The sequence below is a fragment of the Gymnogyps californianus genome, chromosome 1 (genome assembly GCF_018139145.2).
Source record: "Gymnogyps californianus isolate 813 chromosome 1, ASM1813914v2, whole genome shotgun sequence".
In the NCBI taxonomy this organism is placed as follows: Eukaryota; Metazoa; Chordata; class Aves; order Accipitriformes; family Cathartidae; genus Gymnogyps; species Gymnogyps californianus.
Genome location: NC_059471.1, coordinates 84207617 through 84230257, shown reverse-complemented (window position 1 = coordinate 84230257; position 22641 = coordinate 84207617). Strand labels below are relative to the sequence as shown.

At 40.9% G+C, this 22641-nt stretch overlaps 1 protein-coding gene across 1 annotated transcript; it reads left to right on the top strand.

Moving 5' to 3' along the window:
- Positions 1-1641: 1641 nt before the first annotated feature.
- CLTRN (collectrin, amino acid transport regulator) lies at positions 1642-22106 on the top strand. The gene is made up of 6 exons (XM_050913385.1): positions 1642-1708; positions 2082-2140; positions 7802-7887; positions 14380-14496; positions 17254-17448; positions 21542-22106. Exons 1-6 carry the CDS (start codon positions 1642-1644, stop codon positions 21696-21698), a joined length of 681 nt encoding a protein of 226 aa, XP_050769342.1. The 3' UTR covers positions 21699-22106.
- The last annotated feature ends 535 nt before the right edge of the window (positions 22107-22641 follow it).

Here is a 22641-nt window from a genome sequence, read left to right as displayed (position 1 = left end):
ATAGTCTTTCATACATCTGTACATTTTTTAGTGCTCTCCTTTTGATGCATGTACATACAGTGTGTTAATTTAAGCTGTCATTAGAAATGAATACATCACTTTTTTGTTTTCATAGGCATAGATTGAACGTCTAAGCAGATAATGTATCCAATAGTTTTGTACTCAGAACTGGTTGCCTAGTGAGAGTAAACAGATGCCCAGGAATCAGCTTGATTTAATGACTTTTAAAGATGGGATATCAACTCCTTTAACAGTGGTTTCTAAAAATAAGATTAAATTAGTGAAACAGTAAGTTCTCCACTACCTGAAAGTCCAAGTATTCTTGCGTAGTAAATACTGGTTATTGTTTTCCATAAATTCAGTCCCACAGTTAAGTAACATTTTCTCACTGGTAGTCATTCTTGTGAAGGTCTTTGGGTTTGCAGTCTCAAGACACACTTCTCAGTGCTAAAGGACCAACTGAAAGTAGTTTTGAAGTGATCTTCAATTTAGGAACTAACCATTAATCAGAGTGGCTACAGGGGGAGTACAGCAGCAGAGTGGAATAAAATAATCCTGTCTTGCTGCCCAGATTGCAAAGACTGTTCAAGTACTCACGATACATTTCAGTTTCTGAATTCTTTCTCCTCTGCATTTATTTATTTGTCTGGGTAAAGATTTGACTAATAGTGTAGAGGGCATCATTAAAATATTTCCATACATGTGTGCGTGTATGTTTACACGGTGTGTCATGTCTACAAAACGAGAAAATGTCCTTATTCAACATGCTTCCTATGAAGTCCTTTTATTGCACCTCTTCTTATTCCAGTTGCTACTGTAACGGTCCTCCGGCAGCAAGAAAGTATTTCCCCACCTTTATAACTGTTCTTTTCGTGCAGAGCAATGCCTCAGATGTGGGGGTTTTTGTGTGGAACGAGGCATTTGCTCTGCTGGGCTCAGACAAGCTCCTGAGCCAGGAGACGGGAGTGGGACTGGGGCAGGGATGGGGGGACACGGCACTGGGGCCACCAGGCTGGCCCTTCAGAAGTGCTGCGAGTTTGAAGGCAAGTGAGGGGCAAATCCGGAGTCCTGTTTTTTGGGGCCGGGGCTTCTGTGTTCATCATGCATTTCTTTTGGAGGGATAAAAAGGGTGCCCAGTCTTCCTTTATCCTCAAGGGCTCTCTGTGGGGCCAGCCAGTTTCCCAAGGAAGCTGGGTGGCAGCTTCCTTTGGGATCTGGTGGCAGCCGAGCTTCAGATTCACCTGCTGTGGGTAACAGGACAGCATTCTGCCACCGCAGTTGCCAGCTGCTCTGGTGCAACGTCTCTCAGACTTCTTGTGTGCCTGTCTGACATCGCATCTGCGGGGAAAAAAGGTTGGCCTGGAGCACTGTGTGAAGTTTTGTATTATTCTAAAAAGGAAGAAGAAAAATTAAAAACTTGTTACGGCTTTTTTTTACTACAGAGAAAGGTAGCAAATAACTGACAGAAGACAGTTGTTTCTAGTGCCTGTTTTAGCTAAAATAACGGGGGTTAATTATTAAACCTTTTACTTGGTTGCTCACTTGTGCTGCTGATGCTTTAATCCTGGGTCACAGAAAGTTTAAGAGTGCTTTACAGGGGAGACTCACTTCTTTTTGCCTCAACCTTTCCACGCTGACGGGATGTTACGGGTTTTGCTGCTTACTCTCTCTGTAGTTGCCATTGCTCATGCTGAGCTCTGCAAGCCAGGTAAGTTTTGGAGCTGATTCCCATCCTTCCCCAGGTAAATGGAGCTATGAGTTTATGCCTACAAAGCTGCCAGCTTCTCAGATTTTTATTTTAACTCGTTGTCTCCAGTTTGAAGATTGAAATGCTGAGCATTTGCTTCTTTTATGAGTTTGCAAATTAAATCAAGAAGTTGATCTCAAAGAGGTCATGGTAAATCTCACTGAGACTCTGTAGGGCTACAGCTTTTTTCATGCTGGTAACTTCTGTTCTCCTAACCAGGTGATCTGTTAAGACATTTAGAAGCTGCCGTTTGTGAAATAATGAGAGAAGTAAATGATTTAAAATCCTATTTTGGCTGACTGTCAATATATGTTTGCTTTTTTCTCTTTGTCAGATGCACAGAATGCTTTCAAAGTACGGCTTAGTATCAAAACAGCTTTGGGAGATAATGCAGTAAGTAAAATATCTTCACATATTTTTCCTAACTGAGTATCTGCCAAAACAGGAGTAATATATACTGTAAAATTTCTGAAGGCAGCACAAGCAATTTGTTGTGAAGTGTTAATTGTAATAGCTTGCTTAAGTCATGATCCAGGCATCCATTTCTTGACACTTGACTAGCTCACTCCTTAAAATGGCATCCTTTAAGAGAAGTATAAAGCTTGCCTTTTCATAAAGATAATTTTCTGTCAAAGATTTTTTTTTTCCCTGGAAAAACAGTAGACATGTTGCACTTCATGCATGAGAGGTGCTGCATAAATCTAAGTCTGTACTTCGGGAAAAGCACTTCTGCTTGAGAGTGCTAATTGTAAAGTCAAGCATGTCTGGGAAGAGAAGCAGAAAAAGATTGTTAGGTCTTTACGAAATGGGACTTTACATCAGGCTCTCAGACAAGCACGATCTGTAGAGATCATTCAAGCGTATCTCATCAATTCCCTACTAATGTAGGACTTCGGATAGTGGCCTTTCTTCTAAGCAGTGCACAGGCTAGTCTCATGAGGACTGAAATGCTTTGGCTTAATTCAAGTCCTTGGGCTTAATGTAGAAGTACTGGTGTGAGCAATAAGGGTCTGTGATACATAAGAGATTGTGACATTAGATGACCGAATGGTCCTTCCTGATCTAAAGCGCTGTGAAATATGGCAGAGCCCAGTACTTTTGTAGTTTTGAATGCTTAGAGGAAATCTTCAGCATGTTACAGGGCTCAGCATAAAATTAAATATGAAATGTCTTGGACAGTCATCTCCACTGGAAGTCTGGTGTCTGATTGTGTTAGGAGCCCTGGGAAACAAAAAGCAGTAGGTTAGATGTTATAAGAGATTGGAGATATGAGAATCTCCCTATGACTGTAGAAGCCGTTCTAAAATTACCCTGAAATATCAGGTAATTTAACCTAACATTAGCAGGGACCTAATTCCGCTGGTAACTTCGTAAGCCAGACAAATTGGGAAGACATATTCAAGATACATGCTAAAGTATTTGTCTGTGGAAATTCATATTGAAGTCAATTCTCTTGGCTGAGAGACTTTAATTAAACAGTAATGCAAGCCTGGTTTGTTTAAAAATTTATTAAAAATAGTGTAATCCTATGGCTGAAAATATGTCAAAATCATTATTGAAGCTCCTCTTAATGATAACTGCTAATATTTTGATTTACTCTTTGTAAATCATTTGTTATACTCTTTTGACAATCATTTGTGATTTTTTTATTTTTCATCCAAAAAGGGTATGAATGATGCAAATCATTAATCTTAAAGGCATTTTATATTACAAGAAAAAAGCGATAACTGAGGAGTCTGTTGTTTTTTGTAGATAGATAGTAGTTTATTTCATATAACAAAGTGTGTGAAAGCCCTAAAAATGAGACAATCTAGAACAGCATTTTAGAACAACAACATGCTGAAGGTGGTATGATGCCATACAAAATTACCCACAAATAATGAACAATTTATTAAGTGCACAGATAGTAAGTAGTTCCTTTTCATAGCCATTGCAATCTTTTCTGCAAATGACTGAAATTGAAAATTGAAACTACTATCAAACTGAAATTCATTTTATTTGAAAAATTTGGGATGCTTTACTTTTTTATTTTATTTATTTATTTTAGCAAAGAAAAGTGTAATACTGTCATTGTATCGCAGTAGGACACAGGCAGCTTAGAATATCTTGGTATGATGCTCTGCTACGGAATTCCATTTCATTCATTTCCAAGTCACTTCAAGCTAGATGATAACAGAACACTGATACTGTGGGTGTTTTGCGCTAGGACTGACAGGATAACTCCAATGTACATTCAGGGGCACAGGAAATAGGTTAGTGTAGTTTTCCACATGGTTTAGTGCATGCCATCCATTTTGTGTGAGGCTGATAAAGACAGGACACCATTTTTTAATTTGTTCACAAGGTAGGCTGTACTTTGAGGCAGGGAGTGCCATTTAGTGTATTTACCTAGTTCTTATCACAATGGAGCTGGAAAGAGCAGCTAAGATACAGTAAGTATTTAGCTGTTATCATTTCATTTGCAAATAATGGGTGTACTTGACAGAGACATTGTTTGCTAACTGGTGGGAGGAAACGTGGTGTCTGTAAGCCTAAATGGAAGGAAGGTGATTTATGAGTCTCTCTGAGGATGGTGTTAACTTTATGAGTGGCTTCTGGAATAGCTGCTAGTCACTAGTTGGCTTCCTACTCATGGAGTTAGCAGAGTGGTAGAGAGTTAATTCAAGAGGGCCAAAGACAGCTAGGGAGTGAGCCGAAGTGATGTGCACTGAGAAGTCTATGTAACTCTGTGTCACCACTCAGTTTAACCGTAGGAGTCAAAGAGCCGGCACCTCAGGGGCAGCAGCCAGGTGAAGTAGAAGGTGCATGTCCCTTCTGGCTCATGTATTGAGGCTGTTTCCAGGGTAGAGGATGAAGGGGAGAAAGGCTGACGTGCACCTGGTGTCTTGCCACCAAATGGGACCCAGAAGCGTGTTCGTGTGTCTGTAGCCACACTGCAGTCTGAATGGCTGTCTAGTTAAAACACAGAACCATTCAGGAGGGAAGGGACCGTGGGAAGTCCCTAGTCCCCTGCTGCTCAAAGCCAGGTCAACACTGACATCAGATCAGGTTGCTCAGGGCAATCTTGTAATATTATAATCTCATTCTACTAGCTTAAATTTTGTCTTCCTTAGAGCACTACTATAGCATTTCACCCCATCAACAACCTGCGCTCATCATCTTTTACCCATTATCTCATCAACCTCCTCTTTCACTAACAGGCGCTTAAGACTGGCTTTCACAGTCAGCTGTGTCTAATTCTGCTCCTCCTTAAAAATATAAAGGATGGCAAGTGCAACTGAGCCGAGGTCTTTGTGTTTGTTCCTTTGTAGAGCAAAGAAGATGGTAAACGTTAATAGTTCTGATACCATCATGGAAGGTTTCATTGATAACAGAGTTATCTCATGTTTATAGTGTGTGGTTGCAAATGATATTTAATACATTTCCTCTATAGCAGCACAAAATGTGCATCCATAGCGGCACTTCATAGGAACATAAGAACAGAAGCAACATCCTCAGTCATCAGCTGCAGTCCAGGCCTTTGCAATTGGAGGATAGAGATGAAACTGATGAAGCCCCATAGTAGAACAATTCAGATTTCTTTGCACCTATCCCTCTGCTGGAGAAAGCTGATGATTAGAAATTGGCTTCTGGCAATTCGTGCCCACTTGTCCTGAGTTCATACAGTTATTAGCTTAAAGGTATTCTTGCCATACTTTTCCTCCTCATTATGTTGCCTCCCCCCTGCATATTCCTGCATGCAGTCATGCACAGAGGTTCTTGTTCATGTGGAGCCTACAGCCATCTCCATCTCCTCTGCCTCCCGTCTGATTACCGTTTTCTTCGGGCTTCTTGCCCTTCTGCCCAGAAGGTTGTCTGCAGCATCTTCTCACTCAAGCAGACCCCTGATTTCTGCTGAGCTTTCTCTTCCGGTCTCCTCCCCCATTTCTTGCAGCTTTCTGTTTATTCTGTCTTTTTTAAAGTGCTTACTCTTTCAGCTGGGGCTGGAGTTCCTCACTACAAATATTTTCCCTGTTTTGAGATACCCTTTTTGTTGCTCTGACTTAAATAAGCTCTAGGCTACTGCATTATTTATGAAAACTGCATACTTGATAGTGATGAATTGTGCATATATACATGTACTGCACTAAACATAACCATATCAAGTACATATACTTGGTAGTGTTGCATTGCATTTGTGTCCATGTAAGCATGAAACGGAGTGTGCTTCATCATTATCCGTTTTCAAGACAACTGATTAAATTATCTCTACAGCTGGTTTAATCCACTGGATAACAAATGATTTTTTTCTGTCCTTTTGGACCGGTTCTCAAAGACTGCAGATGGCATGTAGGGATTCAGTCAATAGTGCCACACACAGAAAAAAGGAACATCTTCCCTTTTAGTGCTGCAAATTGTGCTCCGTGGTTTAAATACAGATGTCTTTAAAATTACAATAAATAGTTTTATGGCTCTCATCTATATTAATTCCTCTACTACATTATCTCTTTTTCTCTTAGTACTAGTTGCTGTCACTACTGTCACATTTTCATCAGTGCAGTGGGATCAAAATGCAGGCTTTTATCATTTCTTTTCAAAGAGTCTCTTCTTTTTTTCAGTTTAAGTTCCCAGACTGGCATGCATTATCACAGTATGCTTACACCTCCCTTCATTCACAAGGTACGAGTGGTGAGTCAGAACCCAGATTCTCAGCACTGCATCTGGATTTTAATGCTACTCAAGTTGTCTGTTGCTCAGCTTTGTTGTCCCTGTCCTACCGCATCTCAGAGAGCCCATTTCACAACTCATCATTTGTCTAGGGATGATAAATAAGATCAGTATGACTTTCTGCCCTTTAAATGACTGCCTCCTTCCCTGCTTAGGTTCCCAGTCCACAGGATGTCAGAGCAAAATGAGGGCTGATGCCTGGAAGTTGAATTCCTCCTTTCTGTGGAGAGGCTGCAGCTCCATGCATCCAAAATCAGAATTTAAAAACCAGAATTAAGATTCGGCATTTTCAATGCTGTTTACTGCTTTTTTATGTGCGTTGCTGTTTTTTTAATTTGTTATAAAGGCCCATGAAAAAGTAGGTCCAAGTTGTCAACAGGGTTAAGTATCCATGCCATTGGGTTTCTGGTTTGGATGATTACAGTGCAGATTTTTTTAATGCTGAAAGTTAAAGATTAGATTTGTGTTCTGATTGACTGAAGAAAGCTGCCTCTAACCTCCATTAATATCATTCCAAGAAACTATTAATCTTTGTAATCTGCTGAAAGGGGAAATTCAATCAGTATGCCTCAGTCATGGCTCTTGTTATAAAAATGTAATAGGTGCAGTTCTTAGAGGTCATTAGAATTGCATATGTGAATGAAAGCCCAGGGGAACCTAGTGAAGCTATCTCAGAAAACTGAAATTATGGAAGCATGATTTTTCATCAAGACAACAGAGAACAGTTGTTGGAGCCTGTGTTTTACTACTTATTGAAGTAGTAAGGATGTTATTTTCTTTCTTTTGTCTCATGTGCAACATAGTAATTTGTACTATAGTTGAATCTGTCTTCTTGTTGCAAGGATGGCGTGCAGCAATAAGGCCATAATCTCATTTTATTTCCTGGTGTCCTGACATCCAACTCCCAGAGACTACCTTCAACATTAGCTTTTTTTTTATTTTTGGACCATTTGTCTTTGAGAGTGGATTTAAACCTTCTACTTTAACAAGGTTTATCCAGCAAAAGAGGCAAGGCCATGGATGCAGCTGTGTGGGGAGAATTCTAGTAATATGCCTAGTCTTTTAGTACAAGAAACTTTACATCTCCAGTTTGGTCAGCTTTTCGAAACATTCAATTCATTCAGTTTTTGGAAACATTCTTTGCACTTTATATTGTGCTTTATAACAGCCATTAGAAAAAGTCCTTTGTGCACACTAAATAATGGGCAGGAATTTATTTTCATAGCACAACCAGAGAATTTATTCATTTTCTTGATCAATATAGCATTTCAAGTTCAGTGACTCTTTTCCCTCTCTGTATTGCCAGTACTGGTGCTGAAACTGATTATTTTCCATCTTCCTTTACAGTATGCCTGGGATGCTAATGAAGAGTACCTCTTCAAAGCAATGGTGGCTTTTGCAATGAGAAGATATTCCAGCAGGAGCACAACTCAGTAAGCATCTACTCTGATTTGCCTTATACATATTAACAATGCTGCATGTAGTGGCCCATTCTCTGCTGTACTGAACTGTAGAAATCATTATATACAGCTTCTAAAACCAGACCATTCCAGTATATTTCTTTGACACCCATATATATGTTAAACATCACACTCTCTCTGTCTTAAGCAATGTTCAAGCTTTGGACCAGTATCCCTGTTGATGTGAAGTGACACAGCTGTGGATCTCAGTGGGGTTGTGCCAATTCACTCTGGCAGAATCTGGCAGTAAGACATGATACCTTGTGGAGATCATACTGGGAGGAGGCAAAGGGACACACTGGCAAGGTCAAGAAATGCAGTACAGATCCTTGAATAAGCAGCTTTGGTGCACATTTTCTTAGAGCACAGCTTCAGCAGTATGCTGAAGATGAGCCGACTCAGATAACTGGAAGGTGGACAGCTATGCTAGTGCTGTGTTCTGCTGGGGGTATCTATCCCTAATATTGCAGCGGTTGAGTTACCTGGCATCAAGAAGTTTCAGATGTTGCAGTTCAGACATAAATCAGCCTTTAATTGGTTTTGGGATTAAATCTACCCTGAGGTATTGAATATTCTTCTCAGGCTTCTGATCCTTGCTACTTATGAAATTAGATACCAGATTGGACAGACCATTTAGCAAGCTGTATTTTCAGTATGTTCTTATCTTTCTTAAATGAGAAACCTTGTAAGTGTATTTCTAAAGGCTTATTATTTTTTCATTGTTTTTCAATCTTAAAGGAAAGATTTATGGTTCTGGTAGGCTACTGAGGATAAGGTTCTCAATTTACTTTAAAAAAACCTGCTTCAGGCTGTCATTGCATGAGATGAAGCATATTTCACATTTGCAAAGATGTTAGTTAACTTTAGTCACATGATGATTCTTGTGGCTGCCGCACTTTCTCTTAAATAGAATGTGATTTCCCCCTCCGTGTAACAGGAGTGTCTGGTTCCTTGCTGTTTCATTTTTATTCCTCAGAAGTTGTCTCCTTTGAGCAAGAGCGCCATTACACCAAGCTTAACAAAACCAGCCAAGTATGCTACTGCACCCAATTAAAATGACACTTAAAAAAATTACTTCAAGATACAAGCTAATTAAAGGTGATTATGCAGGGCTTTTTCTCAGGTTTTTAAATTAACAGAGTTTTCATCCAGTATCTGATCCATAAAGATATGCTTTTGTATACTTATTTTAGTCCCAGGTCTTTTTTTTAAATGATTCTCTTCTTTCAAAGTCATGGTGCTTTCACACAGCAAAAAACCTGTGTCAGAAGCCAGTGATCTTTTTCCAAGCACCATGGCTCTCTGCAGACTCAACTAATATTAGAAAGCTTGGTGCAGGAATGGGAAAAAATCAAGCCAGTATGAAAGGATTTAAAGTTTTAATGGAAGTTGTCTCTATCCACTCTGGGAAATCACAGAATTTATGCTCACTTAATTCAGTTTCCCACCAAGACAGTTTTTTCCTGTGGACAAATATGATAATGTCAGTGCTACTCCAGTTCGGAGGTGGGGTTGCACACATCAATAATTTCCTGCTACTATGTTTGTCAGAGGAGAAGTCAGTATAGTATTTGGGAACAGCTAGGTGTGGGCATCTTTACCTCTTTTTAAGATGGTATAGGACTTCTTCATGGGGTATAACTTGTTGGAGTGTACATTGGAGGTATAACTGATAACTCTTCTAAGACTTCTAGATACCTTAGGGGTCATGTGTAGACAGCATGTCAACTGAAGGACAGCTGTGCAGCTCTGAGATCTGGTACAACTTACTATGCAACAGGCTGAGGAGTTTCCTATCTATAGATCTCTCCCAGATCCCAAGGGACCTCAGAGTCCCCGTTCAGTGATGTAGAGCTAGATGAACCTCCCAATACACCCCACATAACCTGCCTGTTACATGGAAGCAGGAAAGCTATGAAAGCCTCCGTCCTGTTAGAAGTCCGGGAAATAATGCACTCCTTTCCCTACCCTTGTGGCTGGCAGCTGGAAGGAACTGGGTATAGAGGAAGGAGTGCAGTCCATCTCCATCCCCTCTGCAGTGGGTATGGAGGTGTGGAAGCACTCAGCATCCCAGAGGGTACAGCAGCATGCTGTGCACACAGGAACGGCACTCTTACATAGCCGGTAAGGATAGTGGCAGGGGCTTGCAGTGTGGTGAAGAGGGAGGCAGAAGCAGAAGCTTGTGGCAAACAAATTTACCCATTATGTCGTCAACCTCCTCTTTCACTAACAGGCGCTTAAGACTGGCTTTCACAGTCAGCTGTGTCTAATTCTGCTCCTCCTTAAAAATATAAAGGATGGCAAGTGCAACTGAGCCGAGGTCTTTGTGTTTGTTCCTTTGTAGAGCAAAGAAGATGGTAAACGTTAATAGTTCTGATACCATCATGGAAGGTTTCATTGATAACAGAGTTATCTCATGTTTATAGTGTGTGGTTGCAAATGATATTTAATACATTTCCTCTATAGCAGCACAAAATGTGCATCCATAGCGGCACTTCATAGGAACATAAGAACAGAAGCAACATCCTCAGTCATCAGCTGCAGTCCAGGCCTTTGCAATTGGAGGATAGAGATGAAACTGATAAAGTCCCATAGTAGAATGATTACATTACACTACAGGAGCTTTTACAGATAAATGCCGACCGATTTTCTTTGGGAGCTGTAAAAGATCAATGATCAATTATTCTGTCATAAAAGAGCAAACAAATTGCTTGTGACTGCATTCTGGTAGCATCTAAATTTACCCAAATTGTGCATCTGGTTAATTAAAGATTTTTGTCAAAATAAAGACTTACGAAAAATTCACCAGTATTTTACATAACCAAATACTGGTTCTGCCAGCGTATAAATTCCTCACAGGACCATAACCAGGATGTGACAAACCTCCCCTTTAACATCCCATTAATTTTTAACACACCCACATCCCTGCAGTAACTCACAGCCACAACTAACTCCCACATGAGACCAAATGCCATTAACTTCAGCAAGCTGGATCAGGCCCTGAAACAATTTGTCTGGTGGATCAGCATAACCATTGTTGCAGTCTGTCCCATCATTTTTGAGATTCAAAGTCACCTTTTGTGAGGCTTCTGAAGCTGGATAAAAGCCAGCCTGTTATGACAAGCATCTGAATGTGCTGCTGGAAACAGCAGTTGATGCTGTTGTTGCCCTTGTGTAACCACTGAGTGACCCAACACAGAACGGACAGGATGCACATTACATCTCGAGTTCTCTAAAGTTAATTTCTAAACTAAAATTTAATACATCATGGAGCTGTGTTTAATGTTTGAAAGGCTTGTCAAATTTTCAAGTTTGTCTGAAACAGAAGAAAGACACAATCCATCAAATTACTCAGTAATTATTAATACAGATAAAATAAATACTTCTTTTTCAGTGGAGAAATAAAAACCCTTTATTTCCTGCTCTATATATGGCCTTTCAATTCATTCTCAATACATACATTCATGAACTACGTAAGCCAACCTTTGATCTCTCAGTGTTAAAAAATGATTGTCTGTAGTCTGTGTTAGTAACCCTGGTTTCTCTAATCTGTGACTCATTTGAAATAATACGCATCTCTTTTGGGCCTGAGACTAGTTAATCTTTAGAGCAGAAAGAATGTCATCACATTTACGTTCATTCAAGTAATAGACTCTACTTTTGGTACATCTTTCCCCCATTTGTGGATAAAAACAGCTGCGGTTTTCCTCATGAAGTGACCAGAAAAAAATTCATCAACATTATCCATCTTCCTACGACAGGCTATTTTGATACTAAAAATATTGTGACCATTTAGAACAACAAAATAAGCTTCTAGAGTTGAAGCTGTTACGTCAAGGTGGTCCCATGGCTGCCGTTCACAAAAAGGAAGAAAATAATGTTCCTTTGCAGGAGCAGCTGCACAGCACTGGGTTGGAAGAGGCCTGATGCTTTCGGGAGAGCTGGAGATAGGCGCTTGGGACTTGGGGACTGTGGTTCTCCCACGAACTAACGGCCACTGTGGGCACCCAGCTCCCTTTGAGTCTCTGGCAGCTCTCTCTTACCCCTAAACAATCCTTTAAATCTCCATAAGGAACAATGATGGTGTTTCAGGCCAAGGAACCATCAGGGTTTCCTGCAATCTATTCACTGGTGTTCAATTGCATATATTAAAGGAAATGCAATTTTGGACTTTTGCCATGGTGCCATAAGGCAGAACCAGGATCTTGTCATTTTGATGGTAACAGTCTCCTATAATCCCCATGACTGCAGTAACATGAAGCTTTAGGTCCTACTGTTATAAATTCTCCTGATGGAAAACTTCCTCTGCAGATACAATTTTAGATATTCTGTGAAGTCAGCAACAGTTTGTCAGCCACCAGCCAAAAGTAGAGTCTTTTTTTCCCCCCTCCTGTAAATTTTGTGCTTTGCTTTTGTTTTGGGAGGAATAAATCTGCTTTCATCTCCTGACTGTTGCCAGCAAACTGACGTGAACATCTTTTCAAATTCCAGAGGATGGCTTTCCTCTTTTATCCATAAAAATTCTCTGACATTGTTCCAGAGAGGTAAAAGTGGGTATTTCAGCTCTGCAAAGTCATTGCTTTCCATTTTATTGCGTATCTCTATGCAAGATATACCTTCTCTGTAAAATGAAAGGCTGCACTACCCAAAACACCACCCAAAAAAGCTTTCAGCAGTAAGTAAAATATTTCTGGAAAATATCCCTAATGAACTACTGTGATCAAGCCAATGCCTGTCCTGCCTAAAAGCGAACTCGTTCTTTTCTGGATGGAGACTACGCATTCATCGGCAATTTTGGCTCCCTTATGCTCCTTCCTCCCTCACGCTTCCTGCTCCTCAGGCCACTGGAGAGGTCACTTAATTATGTTTGTAATTAGCCAGCAGATGGCACTACAAAACAGAGCTCTGCGGCAGGGGAGAGGATTGCTTGCAGCCGGGGATTTGTCACCCTGAGGAAGAGCACAGGCTGGAAAGGCAATGTTAAAACTTGCCTTTTGATGATGGACAGGCCAAACCTTAAAACCAATTATAGTAGTTAGTAATGGGCATTACAAACATCACTGCAGTTAATTAAAAGAGGGGCTGCATTCTTCTTCGCTGGCTCACTGCAGGGTTTCCTTCTCCAGAACAGCGGGTAGTATCTGAAGGCTGATCATCCCGAGCGGGGTCTGCCAAGACAGGGCGGCTGTGTTGTGCTTGTGGCCAGGCAGACCTTGTGCAAAGGTGAACCAAGTCCAGGCTAGTGTCTAGAAGTAAAAATGATCCTAATTCTTGGTCCTGGACTTTCAGAATATCTGCTCGCTGCTTGGACATGGCCAGTAAATCTGAATCCTGAGCCAAATTCTTTGGGTTATTTATTAATAGTATAGAACTAAATAATTTTTTCCATTTTTATCTCTCTAGCTATCTGTCATTGAATTCATAAAGGCTTTGGCTGTCCTTTTATGATACATACTCTGTTCCTTGCCATGCTGTAATAAATGCCACCTTATACAATTCTTGTATATTACACAAGTTTGGCTGGTTTATTTCTTAGTTGTGTGAATAAACTAGTAACAGATAGAAGAACATAGGGGCACCATCTATCCTCATTCACTATTATGATACTAATGTATAAGCCTTCACTTCTTTAGTTTAAATACTCATGATGATGTCATTCCATGAGGTTTTTCTAATGATAGTTCCACCATTTACTAGTATTAGTGGTAGAAAACAAATTTGTAAGAATCTGAAAGAAGGCATTTAAAAGACGTTTTGCACACTTTTTACATAGTATGCCATGCGAAGCTGCGTGCCTGTGCCCTTCCACTATTAACTTCACACAAAGCTGAGCAATCTTCTTTTAAAACAGATACGATAAATATTTGTCATAGCATAAGCTAAAGGGCATAGGCCAGTGCCAGTAGAATGTCTAAATTTAGCCTGTTGCCTCCACTCTGTGCCTGACTCTGAACAAAGATGTCAAAAAGAAAAACATCAATTTCATTGCTCTTCCCTCCAACAAATGTATCCTGTAGAAGGACTGCACTCATTTGAAAATAACGTGGGGAATCCCCCATGCCTGGTTCCTGTGGTATTAGCTGTCAAAACCAAAATTCTTAGTTCACCAATGCATTTGCCCCATTATATGGCCTTTGTCACAGCCCTGATGATTAAGATGCAAATATGTATTTTTCCATTTGATTGTGCTAAATGTATGTCCAAGACCATGCAAGTTTGTAATAGATTCAGAAATTCATTTGAAGGCTCAAGTTTGGTCTCAATAAGCTTAATTTTTTTTTTATCATATTGGGAAGTGGGAAATGCTGTGAGTGATATTTCTTCCATGAGCATTAACTGTTAACTTTTTTAAAAGTAAGAATTTTTACCCCTTTAGATGAAAGCTATATTTTAAGAAAATCTAAAATATTTCAGTAATTCCTTCCATGCATCTTTAATGATGATTTTTGTTTTAACTATTTGCAGAATTTCCAATGTGCTGCTCTGCAATGTGACGGATCGGGTGTCATTTTGGTTTGTGGTCACAGATTCTTCCAAAAATGTGACAACTGTTCCTGGAAGTGAGGTAGAGGCAGCCATCAGGTACAGTCACTGCTTCTGCAACCTTTTCTTCCTTGCTGACTGCAGATGCTTTCTCTCTCTGCGCCTTGTATGAATGAGCACTCTGCCTCTTTAAGGATGAACTAATCCAAGTAGTAAAGACACCAAGAGGTCGGTACTCTTTCATGCATGTGAGATGAGAGGATTTTTAAGAGTCCCATAGAATGCAAAGCATGTGAGCCTTGGAAGGAGTCTTTCTTAATGCTGGAGCCTCACAAGAAATCTAGTCCCTTTCCAGAGCCCTACCTGTAATTTGCTGTCCAGTGTGTGGCACATACACGGCTCTCATCCAGCTGCTACATTTCCCAGCAAGAGAGCCTTCTCACATGACAGACTTGCACACTTTCTGGGTGGGATTTATATGATTTAACTTTCATTGCATGCACATGCACATCTACACCTGGGCTAATGACCATAGGCTCCCTTTCGGTGCTTCTCAAGTACAGTTCATCTGACTTAATTTAGAAGTCAGCTTTCACATGAGAAGAGCTCATGTGAACTCTTCATGAGCAGAACTGACTGTGTCCCAGCTTGGCTTAAACAATCTTATACTCACATTCTTTTCATACCAGCTCTTTCTGGAATGCCAGTCAATATCGTAGCTGAGCATTGCTTGTACGAAGTACCATGCGGTACAAATCAGTTTGCTTTCTACTAAATATCGCATTCTGTAGCCAATAAAAGCAAGAGTACGGACCTGAAGAGGGAAAAAGAAAAAATGGGTAATCTGACTTCAATGGTCCACCAAACCTGCATAAGGGGTTTATCGGGTGACTCCCACAAGCAGCATAACTCATGTACGTTTCTCAAGCATGGAGTGGAAAACAGACCTCTTTGTTTTTAGGCATTCTGTACTTTGTCTTGAAAATTCATGTTATCTCTGTGGAGGTGTAATGCCTAATTCCCGATGAATGAGTATGCGTTCTTTTGGAAAGATTAACTTAAGCTTATGAGCAGATTAAACTATTTCCTACAGAGACACCAAACAATAGCTTCATAGCATTAGTGGAGGAAGCAGATTATTTATTCACTGAAGCTCTCTGTAAGACTGCTGGAATGCAGGGTTTTTGCATTTCTGTTATTCTTTGATACGTTCAATAGAATAAGCTGATTTATTTAAGTCTTTTATGTGCCCTGTTTGCCACAGAAATTGGATGCTATTATAGTATGTTTGTTTTTTAACTGTTGTGTGTCACCCGATAAAGAATATGCAATTTATGAAAAGTTTTAGTTCCTACCTAACTTAGAAACAAGAAAAATGGTCTATAAAACTACAATACTTTTTATTCAATTGCTTCTGATTGCAGGCTTCCATACTAAACCATTATTCTAATACTTCATACTACAGTAGCACATAAGAACACTACCCATGGACCAGAATTTTATTGTATGAGATTCTCTACAAAGTAAGAATAAAGAGGAAGGTAAACCTTCTCAGAGCTCTGCATGAGACCCAAGATCTCACATAAATATACACAAGATATATTTATGCATATATAAACACAAAATGCACGTGTAGTTGCCTGCATGTGTTTCAGCACATAATTCTGTAACACCAGCCATTAGATGAGGGTGAACAATGCTTATTTCAGCTGTTCACAATGATCCTTTCATATCAATAAGGATGAAAATATTTTGTAAATCAACGACAGCTTACAGTATAATGAGTCTTATAATATGCCATGGCTTTCAGTCCTCTCCAGGAATGCTAGCTTTCCATTAAGGCTAAGAACTTCCTGTTTAAGGGACAGTCAAACATTATGATTTCCAAGAAAAGAAACTTGCAAAATCTTACCTGTATTCCCCATATATCTGTTCTTAGGAAATACTTGCTCTGTGGTAAATAAATTGAATTGTATACAAGAAAGAGCATACAACTGCAATCAAAAAGCATCTCTCAAGACCAATATATGCAATACATTTTCTCAAAAATTTTTAACATTTTTAAAAAGCTAATGAAAGACACTGCTAAAGCCTCTTAAGGCTGCTTAGATTCACATCCAGAAATATCTGCAAATGCTTAGGAGTAGTGAATGTGGGTGAAGATATCCATTAAAGGGTAGCAGTTGTACTACTCATATGAAAAAGCATATTTCTCAGACTTACAGTTTCTCATAATGGAAAAAATGTGCAAAGTACAAATCCCTTTAGCTGCATCCTGCAGGGAAGAAGGGCATGTTGGCAATAGGGGTGGATTCTTCTGGACCAAATTGTATCCTGTGCGTCATGGACCTAAGAAAATCTACAGCAGCAAGAGTTGATGTACCGGCCCATAACATGCAGGATGGTTCAGTTTGAGGAACCAAGGGGCACTGATAAGTAAATCCTCTGAGCATTGCAGGGTAGATCTGCCACTCCCATGCTAATCTTGAATGCTGCATGAGCAAGACAACAGAGCCACCCGTACAGATTGCAACCTGCTATGTCTTCAGCACATGGTCCAAAACAGAAATAAAAATAATACTGTACTTCAGGTCTCATCTGTATTTCCCAATTTTTCAGATAAATACATACGAAAGTCTGGTGTTCAAAACCCTGTAAGTGTGTGGGTGTCTATCGATTACTGACAAAGTCCATGTTAAAGTGAAGGTCAGTGTAATCCTACCAACATCATGCTGGATCAAATTCAGCCCTGCCAGACTTGCAGCACATACCTAAAAATTCCTTTTTTTTCTTCTATCTTTTAACTTATAAAATGACTTTATAAAGAGTTGTGATATTCTTTTTGTTTTTATGAAGGATGAACCGGAACAGAATCAACAGTGCCTTCCTGCTGAGTGACAAAACACTGCAGTTCCTGAAGATAACCTCAACCTTATCACCTCCTCTTGAACCCTCCACGCCTGTCTGGCTTATCGTATTTGGTGTGGTTCTTTGTCTCATTGCGGCTGGAATTGTTTTCCTCGTTGTTGCAGGGATTCAGCAACGCAAGAAGTAAGCAGCTTAGCTTTTCTTCTGTTTTAAGCGAATATTGGCAAGTTAAGTCAGCTGGGCTGGTTTTGCTTTTCAGATCACCCTCAGAGAAATGATGGGTGTGCCTCCCCTCCCTCCATAGGCAGAGAGAATCCATGTGTCCTTTTCCAAGGAAAGGGGTCAAACTTTTTAACTGTGAAGTATAGATGCCTTAGTAATGCTGGGGTGTAATGAGGAAATAGGGAGTATAAGAATATGATCCTGGAGGCCACCTAACTAGAGATGATAGCTTTACAAAGACATTTGCTGTCATTCTTCTCAAGGTTTAGTGTGCCACAGGTGAGCCTCCTGTCACAGACTACCCAAATACCTACCAAGAGGGAGAAGGCTGGCAGTGACTATGTCCCTTCCAGGGCAGTAGTGTCAAAAGCTGGCAGGGCTAAAAAAATATTTACTGCTGCAGGTTGAGAAGCCTCAGTAGAGGACACAATAATGATTAATGTAGGGCTGAAGAGGGCCTGCTCAATGGAACGGTGCATGGTCTCACCTACCATTCATGACCTGATGAGTCCAAAGTACCCAGCCCTTCACAGGTTCATGACCATACCTCCCCATGAGCCTAGGTGTTTGCTGTTTGGCAGTAGGGTAGGAGAGAGATACTCTCTTTTCCTCTCAGTTTCTGCCCTGTGGTGGCACTGGTGAAAAAGAGAAGGCTATTCATGCTTCCCTAGTGTAAGCATGTTGGAGCAAGACAGAGAGGAGGTGGAGTTTTCGTCCTGCCATCTCTGTTGGCTCAGAGTTGGGCATAAGGAATAGAAATTTCTTAGCTGAGCTGAGATTCTGCCATAGAAGTTGAGCTTCTGCCATGCTTTAGGCTGCCACGGAGGTTAGGTTAACACAAAATTATGTCTTCAGCAACAGAGTCATACAGGAACAGCAGAAGAACTGAAAAAGGGTAAATTTCTGCTGACAGCTAGATAATGTTAAAATTATTGGCTATATGGTGGACTGCATCCCCAAATATATTAGAACAAGGGATTCATATAGGAAAAGTGGTGTGTTGCAGAGACTTTTCCTTTCTGCCTCCTTATCACCTTGAAGAACAACGTTAAGACTTCAGAAAAACAACACTAATTGCAAAGGGTAAGTGCTTCTCATAGAGAACCCTTAGTAGTGTAGTCAGAATCCCTTCAGTTATATTTTGCATTCAGAAGAGTTGCATGAGTTTGCAAAACCCCTTTCTGTTTTCAAAAAACAAAATTCTACAAACAATAGATGACAGATGCTGTTGGGGAAAGAGTCTGGGCAGGTACTTGGGATCTGTGGGTAGTTTAAGCCCTGTCACAACCTTCCATGTGGTATGGGCTGAGTTATTTCATCCCCTGAACCTAGGCAACCTCTTCTGTAAAACTGGAGAATAATGTTGCTACCTGAAGCCCATACCTGCCCTCTGTGTAGTATCATGGCTCTGTGTGTCTATATAGTGCCTAACTTAAAGGGGGTCTTCGAACATTTCAAATAAGTGTAATATAAATAAATTATGCTAAATAGCTATGATTTTTCTAGCTAAAATAATCATTTGTGCTTCATATCATGCTGAAAGACAGCATTTTCCCCCCTCTATTTTCAAAATAACTCAGCTGAACTTGAGCAGTTCCCCTCAATATGGTGTAAACTACATTCTCTTATCATCATACTACCAGTAATATGGCTTGTTGCTGCCTGCCTACAGTCACTTGGCATCCTCTCTGTCTTATGCTCTTGTTGTCCTTTTAGTTGTTATGCTCCTTTTCACTTCTCCCTCTGTTTCCCTGCTCTGCCTTTACATATAACCTTTCCTCAGAGCAGATTCATCCGTAATTGAGCTCTAACCCTCTTTTCACATCAATGGCATCTGCAGGCAGGGGTAGGGGGGTGAGAGAGGGGGTAAACCAAGCATATATTTCTTCCATCTACTGTTGCAAAGACTGGAGAGGTAAAAGGGATGGTCTGGGCTACTTGGCTTCTCGAAAGAAGAGCCAGGCATCAGAGAATAGAATTTCAAAAGTGCTCATCTCTTTTTCAGGCACCAAAGTATGTGACCAGGTTGTCAAAGACTTCAGCACGTTCAGTAATGAGTTTTCTTGGAAACCTGTCCAGAGCTGACATAATGGCAGCTCTGTTGCCTAGTAAGCTGTGTCGGAAATCTGGCCCCAAGGATGGTGTTGACTTCTCATAAATCTGGCATTTTGTCTTTATAGGCCTTTAAAGTACCAGTTAAATACCTTGGTTCAGATAAGCTCAAAAGCACGTGCTTCAGGCTGTGCGTACTCAGGGTGGCAGGGAAGCACATGATTGGCCTATAATGGAGTTTCAGTAATGAGTTAGACTCATGCGTCATTTCTTGAACTGAAAGATTCTCTTAATTAGGTCTTCACTGTGCATCACTGCCAACATGTAAAATTCCAAGCTGCAGCTGCCTGTAGCTTGAAGAGCCCCATGTGATTGTAGCCCTTGACTCTACAGTGAGCTGGATCAGACACACTCTCTCCCAGCCTTATGTTTGTTCTCCTGTCATTGCAGCAATAGGACACCTCCCTCTCTGATAATAGATTGGGCACATACCCAGGGCAGGACCATCCTCTACTGGCTATGCTGAACTAGACTGAAGTCTACCCCTACCGCCCCCAAATCCCATCTGCAGCAGAGGCCATAAACATTTGCCTTGGGAAGAGTGAAAACAGAGTAAGCACACACAGTGTTTCCCTCTGTTACTCTCCCAGCATCTAATCTGCAGCTGGGGGCCTTCCTGAGCTGGATTTGGTCTTCATGTATTGGGTAACCCACAATGTTTTCTCTTCCCTTAACTTGTTGAGTCTCCCCTCGGACTCATAGACATTTTCCGCTTCTCTGAATTCCTATGGCAATGAGTTCCACACATGTACTCCTCTCATTTCTTTTGAACCTGCTTCTTAGTGTCTTCTTTTATGTTCTGCCCCCACAGTTTTTGTATTAAAGAACACTCCTTTTATCACTGTAAGAGGCGATACAGCAGCCAGAGGTCAGAGGTTTCCACTACTACCCCTCACGTTTATTTTTAGCAAGTCTGTAATGCCAAGAATCTCCCAAAGGCCAATAAAAATTTATTGTTGTTAATATTGCTGTTATTAGCAGTTACACTGAGTCAGGTTGTTATGATTGTCCTGAGTCAGATTGTTACAGTGCATGTTGCAGGATAGGAAGAAGCAGTGGAGCTGACCTTTGAGTTTCTTATCCTCTGAAACCGCTGATGCTGCAGGCTGTAAAGTACAGCAGGTTTTTCAACTATGAACTAGTAGATCTCAAGGTCAGAAGACATCTGGAATTAAAGGAACATCGTGACATGTTGACTGATATTTCTGTATTACATCTTCTCGTGGTTGTATTTTTAGATAATTTTATCCAGCAACTATTTTAATATGGTTTTGGTGAGAACTGGAGCCTGGAAAAGTGAAAGCCATGCAATTGTTTGATCTAGAAAACAAAAGTATAAAATACTGGGTAGGAAGGTGGCTGTTAATGAAGTTTGAACTAAAAATGCAGATTTGCAGCACTAAGAGTACCTAAATTCTGGAGAAGATCATCGAGGAGTGTGAGGGCACTCAAGTCTCCACATTTGGAGGCTATAGTCTAAAGCGGATCTGTTTCTAAAAAGTATTTTTTAATTTTTCCACATCATGGGGTGAAATCTATGACATACATACCAGAGTCAGACTAGATGTTTAGTGCAGTGCTTCCTGACGTAAAGCAAAAACAGATTTAGAGATTTTTTCCATTTTTGTTTTGCACCAGCTTTTCCTTCTGCATTTTACAGAATAAGGAGGTGAAGTAATATTTATAACATACTTACAACATGTTTACTCTAGGTTTTCTGATTCCAAATCCTGACCTCAAACCGCTAAACCAGAGCTTCCAATCTGTAGGCCTCCCACCTTCCGTGGTGTATTGACAACAGCAAAGAGGTGCACCAGATTATGCCTTTCAGAACATAACCTGTGATAAACTTCTGACTAAATGTGCAGTTTGCTGTCTGTGGAATTGTGGTGGAGTGCTGCAGGTCAACAGAATAAGATGATTTTCTCTTTCTTGTTTTTAGAAGGAATAAGGAGTCAACAGAGAGAGAAAATTTAGAAGAGAAAGGCGAAGTGACAGTAACAGTAGAAAATGGGATTCCTTGCGAACCGCTGGATTTAAAAGCAGGCCACATAAATGGAGTCTTTGCAGCAGATGATGAACGGTTCACGTCCTTATGAAATGCTGCCATTGCTGTCTGGTGGTTTTTTGAAAGACTCCTGTGCCTACTTTATCTCGTCACTACTCCTGAATGTCAAACATGAAGACAAGAAAAACGTCCTTTCACTTAATTTCCCTTGAGAGAACCTTTTCTGATAACACGTACACTCGAACCTCCATTACAAAGCTTTTGTTCATGAGCAAAGAAAATGAGAAGACCTCAGATGATATCCGTTAAAGATTTCCAGAAGATGTGCGGCAGAACAGGGTTGAAACCTGCCTTGTGTCAGGCGTTTAATTTTTAATGATTATTTAAATATGTCCATTGCTTTTTTTTCCCTGATGTAAATGTGAAACTGCATTATTCCTGAATGTCACTGGGGAGATCATCTATCATTGTCAATTCCTGCTGGGCTTTCTTTCAAGCTGTGTTGGGTCTGTGTGGCAGGGGGGGTGGGGGTGGGGAGGGGGGTGTAGTGGGGGAGGGGCTACAGGGGTGGCTCCTGGGAGAAGCTGCTAGAAGCTTCCCCGGCTCCAAGACAGACCCACCGCTGGGCAAGGCCGAGCCCATCAGCGACGGTGATAGTGCCTCTGTGATAGCATATTTAAGAAGGGGAAAAAGACTGCTGAAAAAAAAACCTGCAGCAAACAGAGGAGTGGGATGTGAGAGAAACAGCCATGCAGACACCGAGGTGAGTGAAGAAGGAGAGGGAGGAGGTGCGCCGGAGCAGAGATTCCCCTGCAGTCCGTGGTGAGAGGGCAGGCTGTCCCCCTGCAGCCCATGGAGGTTAACGGTGGAGCAGAGATTCCCCTGCAGCCCATGGTGAGACAGCAGGCTGTCCCCCTGGAGCCCATGGAGGTTCATGGTGGAGCAGAGATTCCCCTGCAGCCCGTGGAGGACCCCACGCCAGAGCCGGTGGCTGGGCCCAGAGAAGGCCATGACTCCATGGGAAAACTGCCACA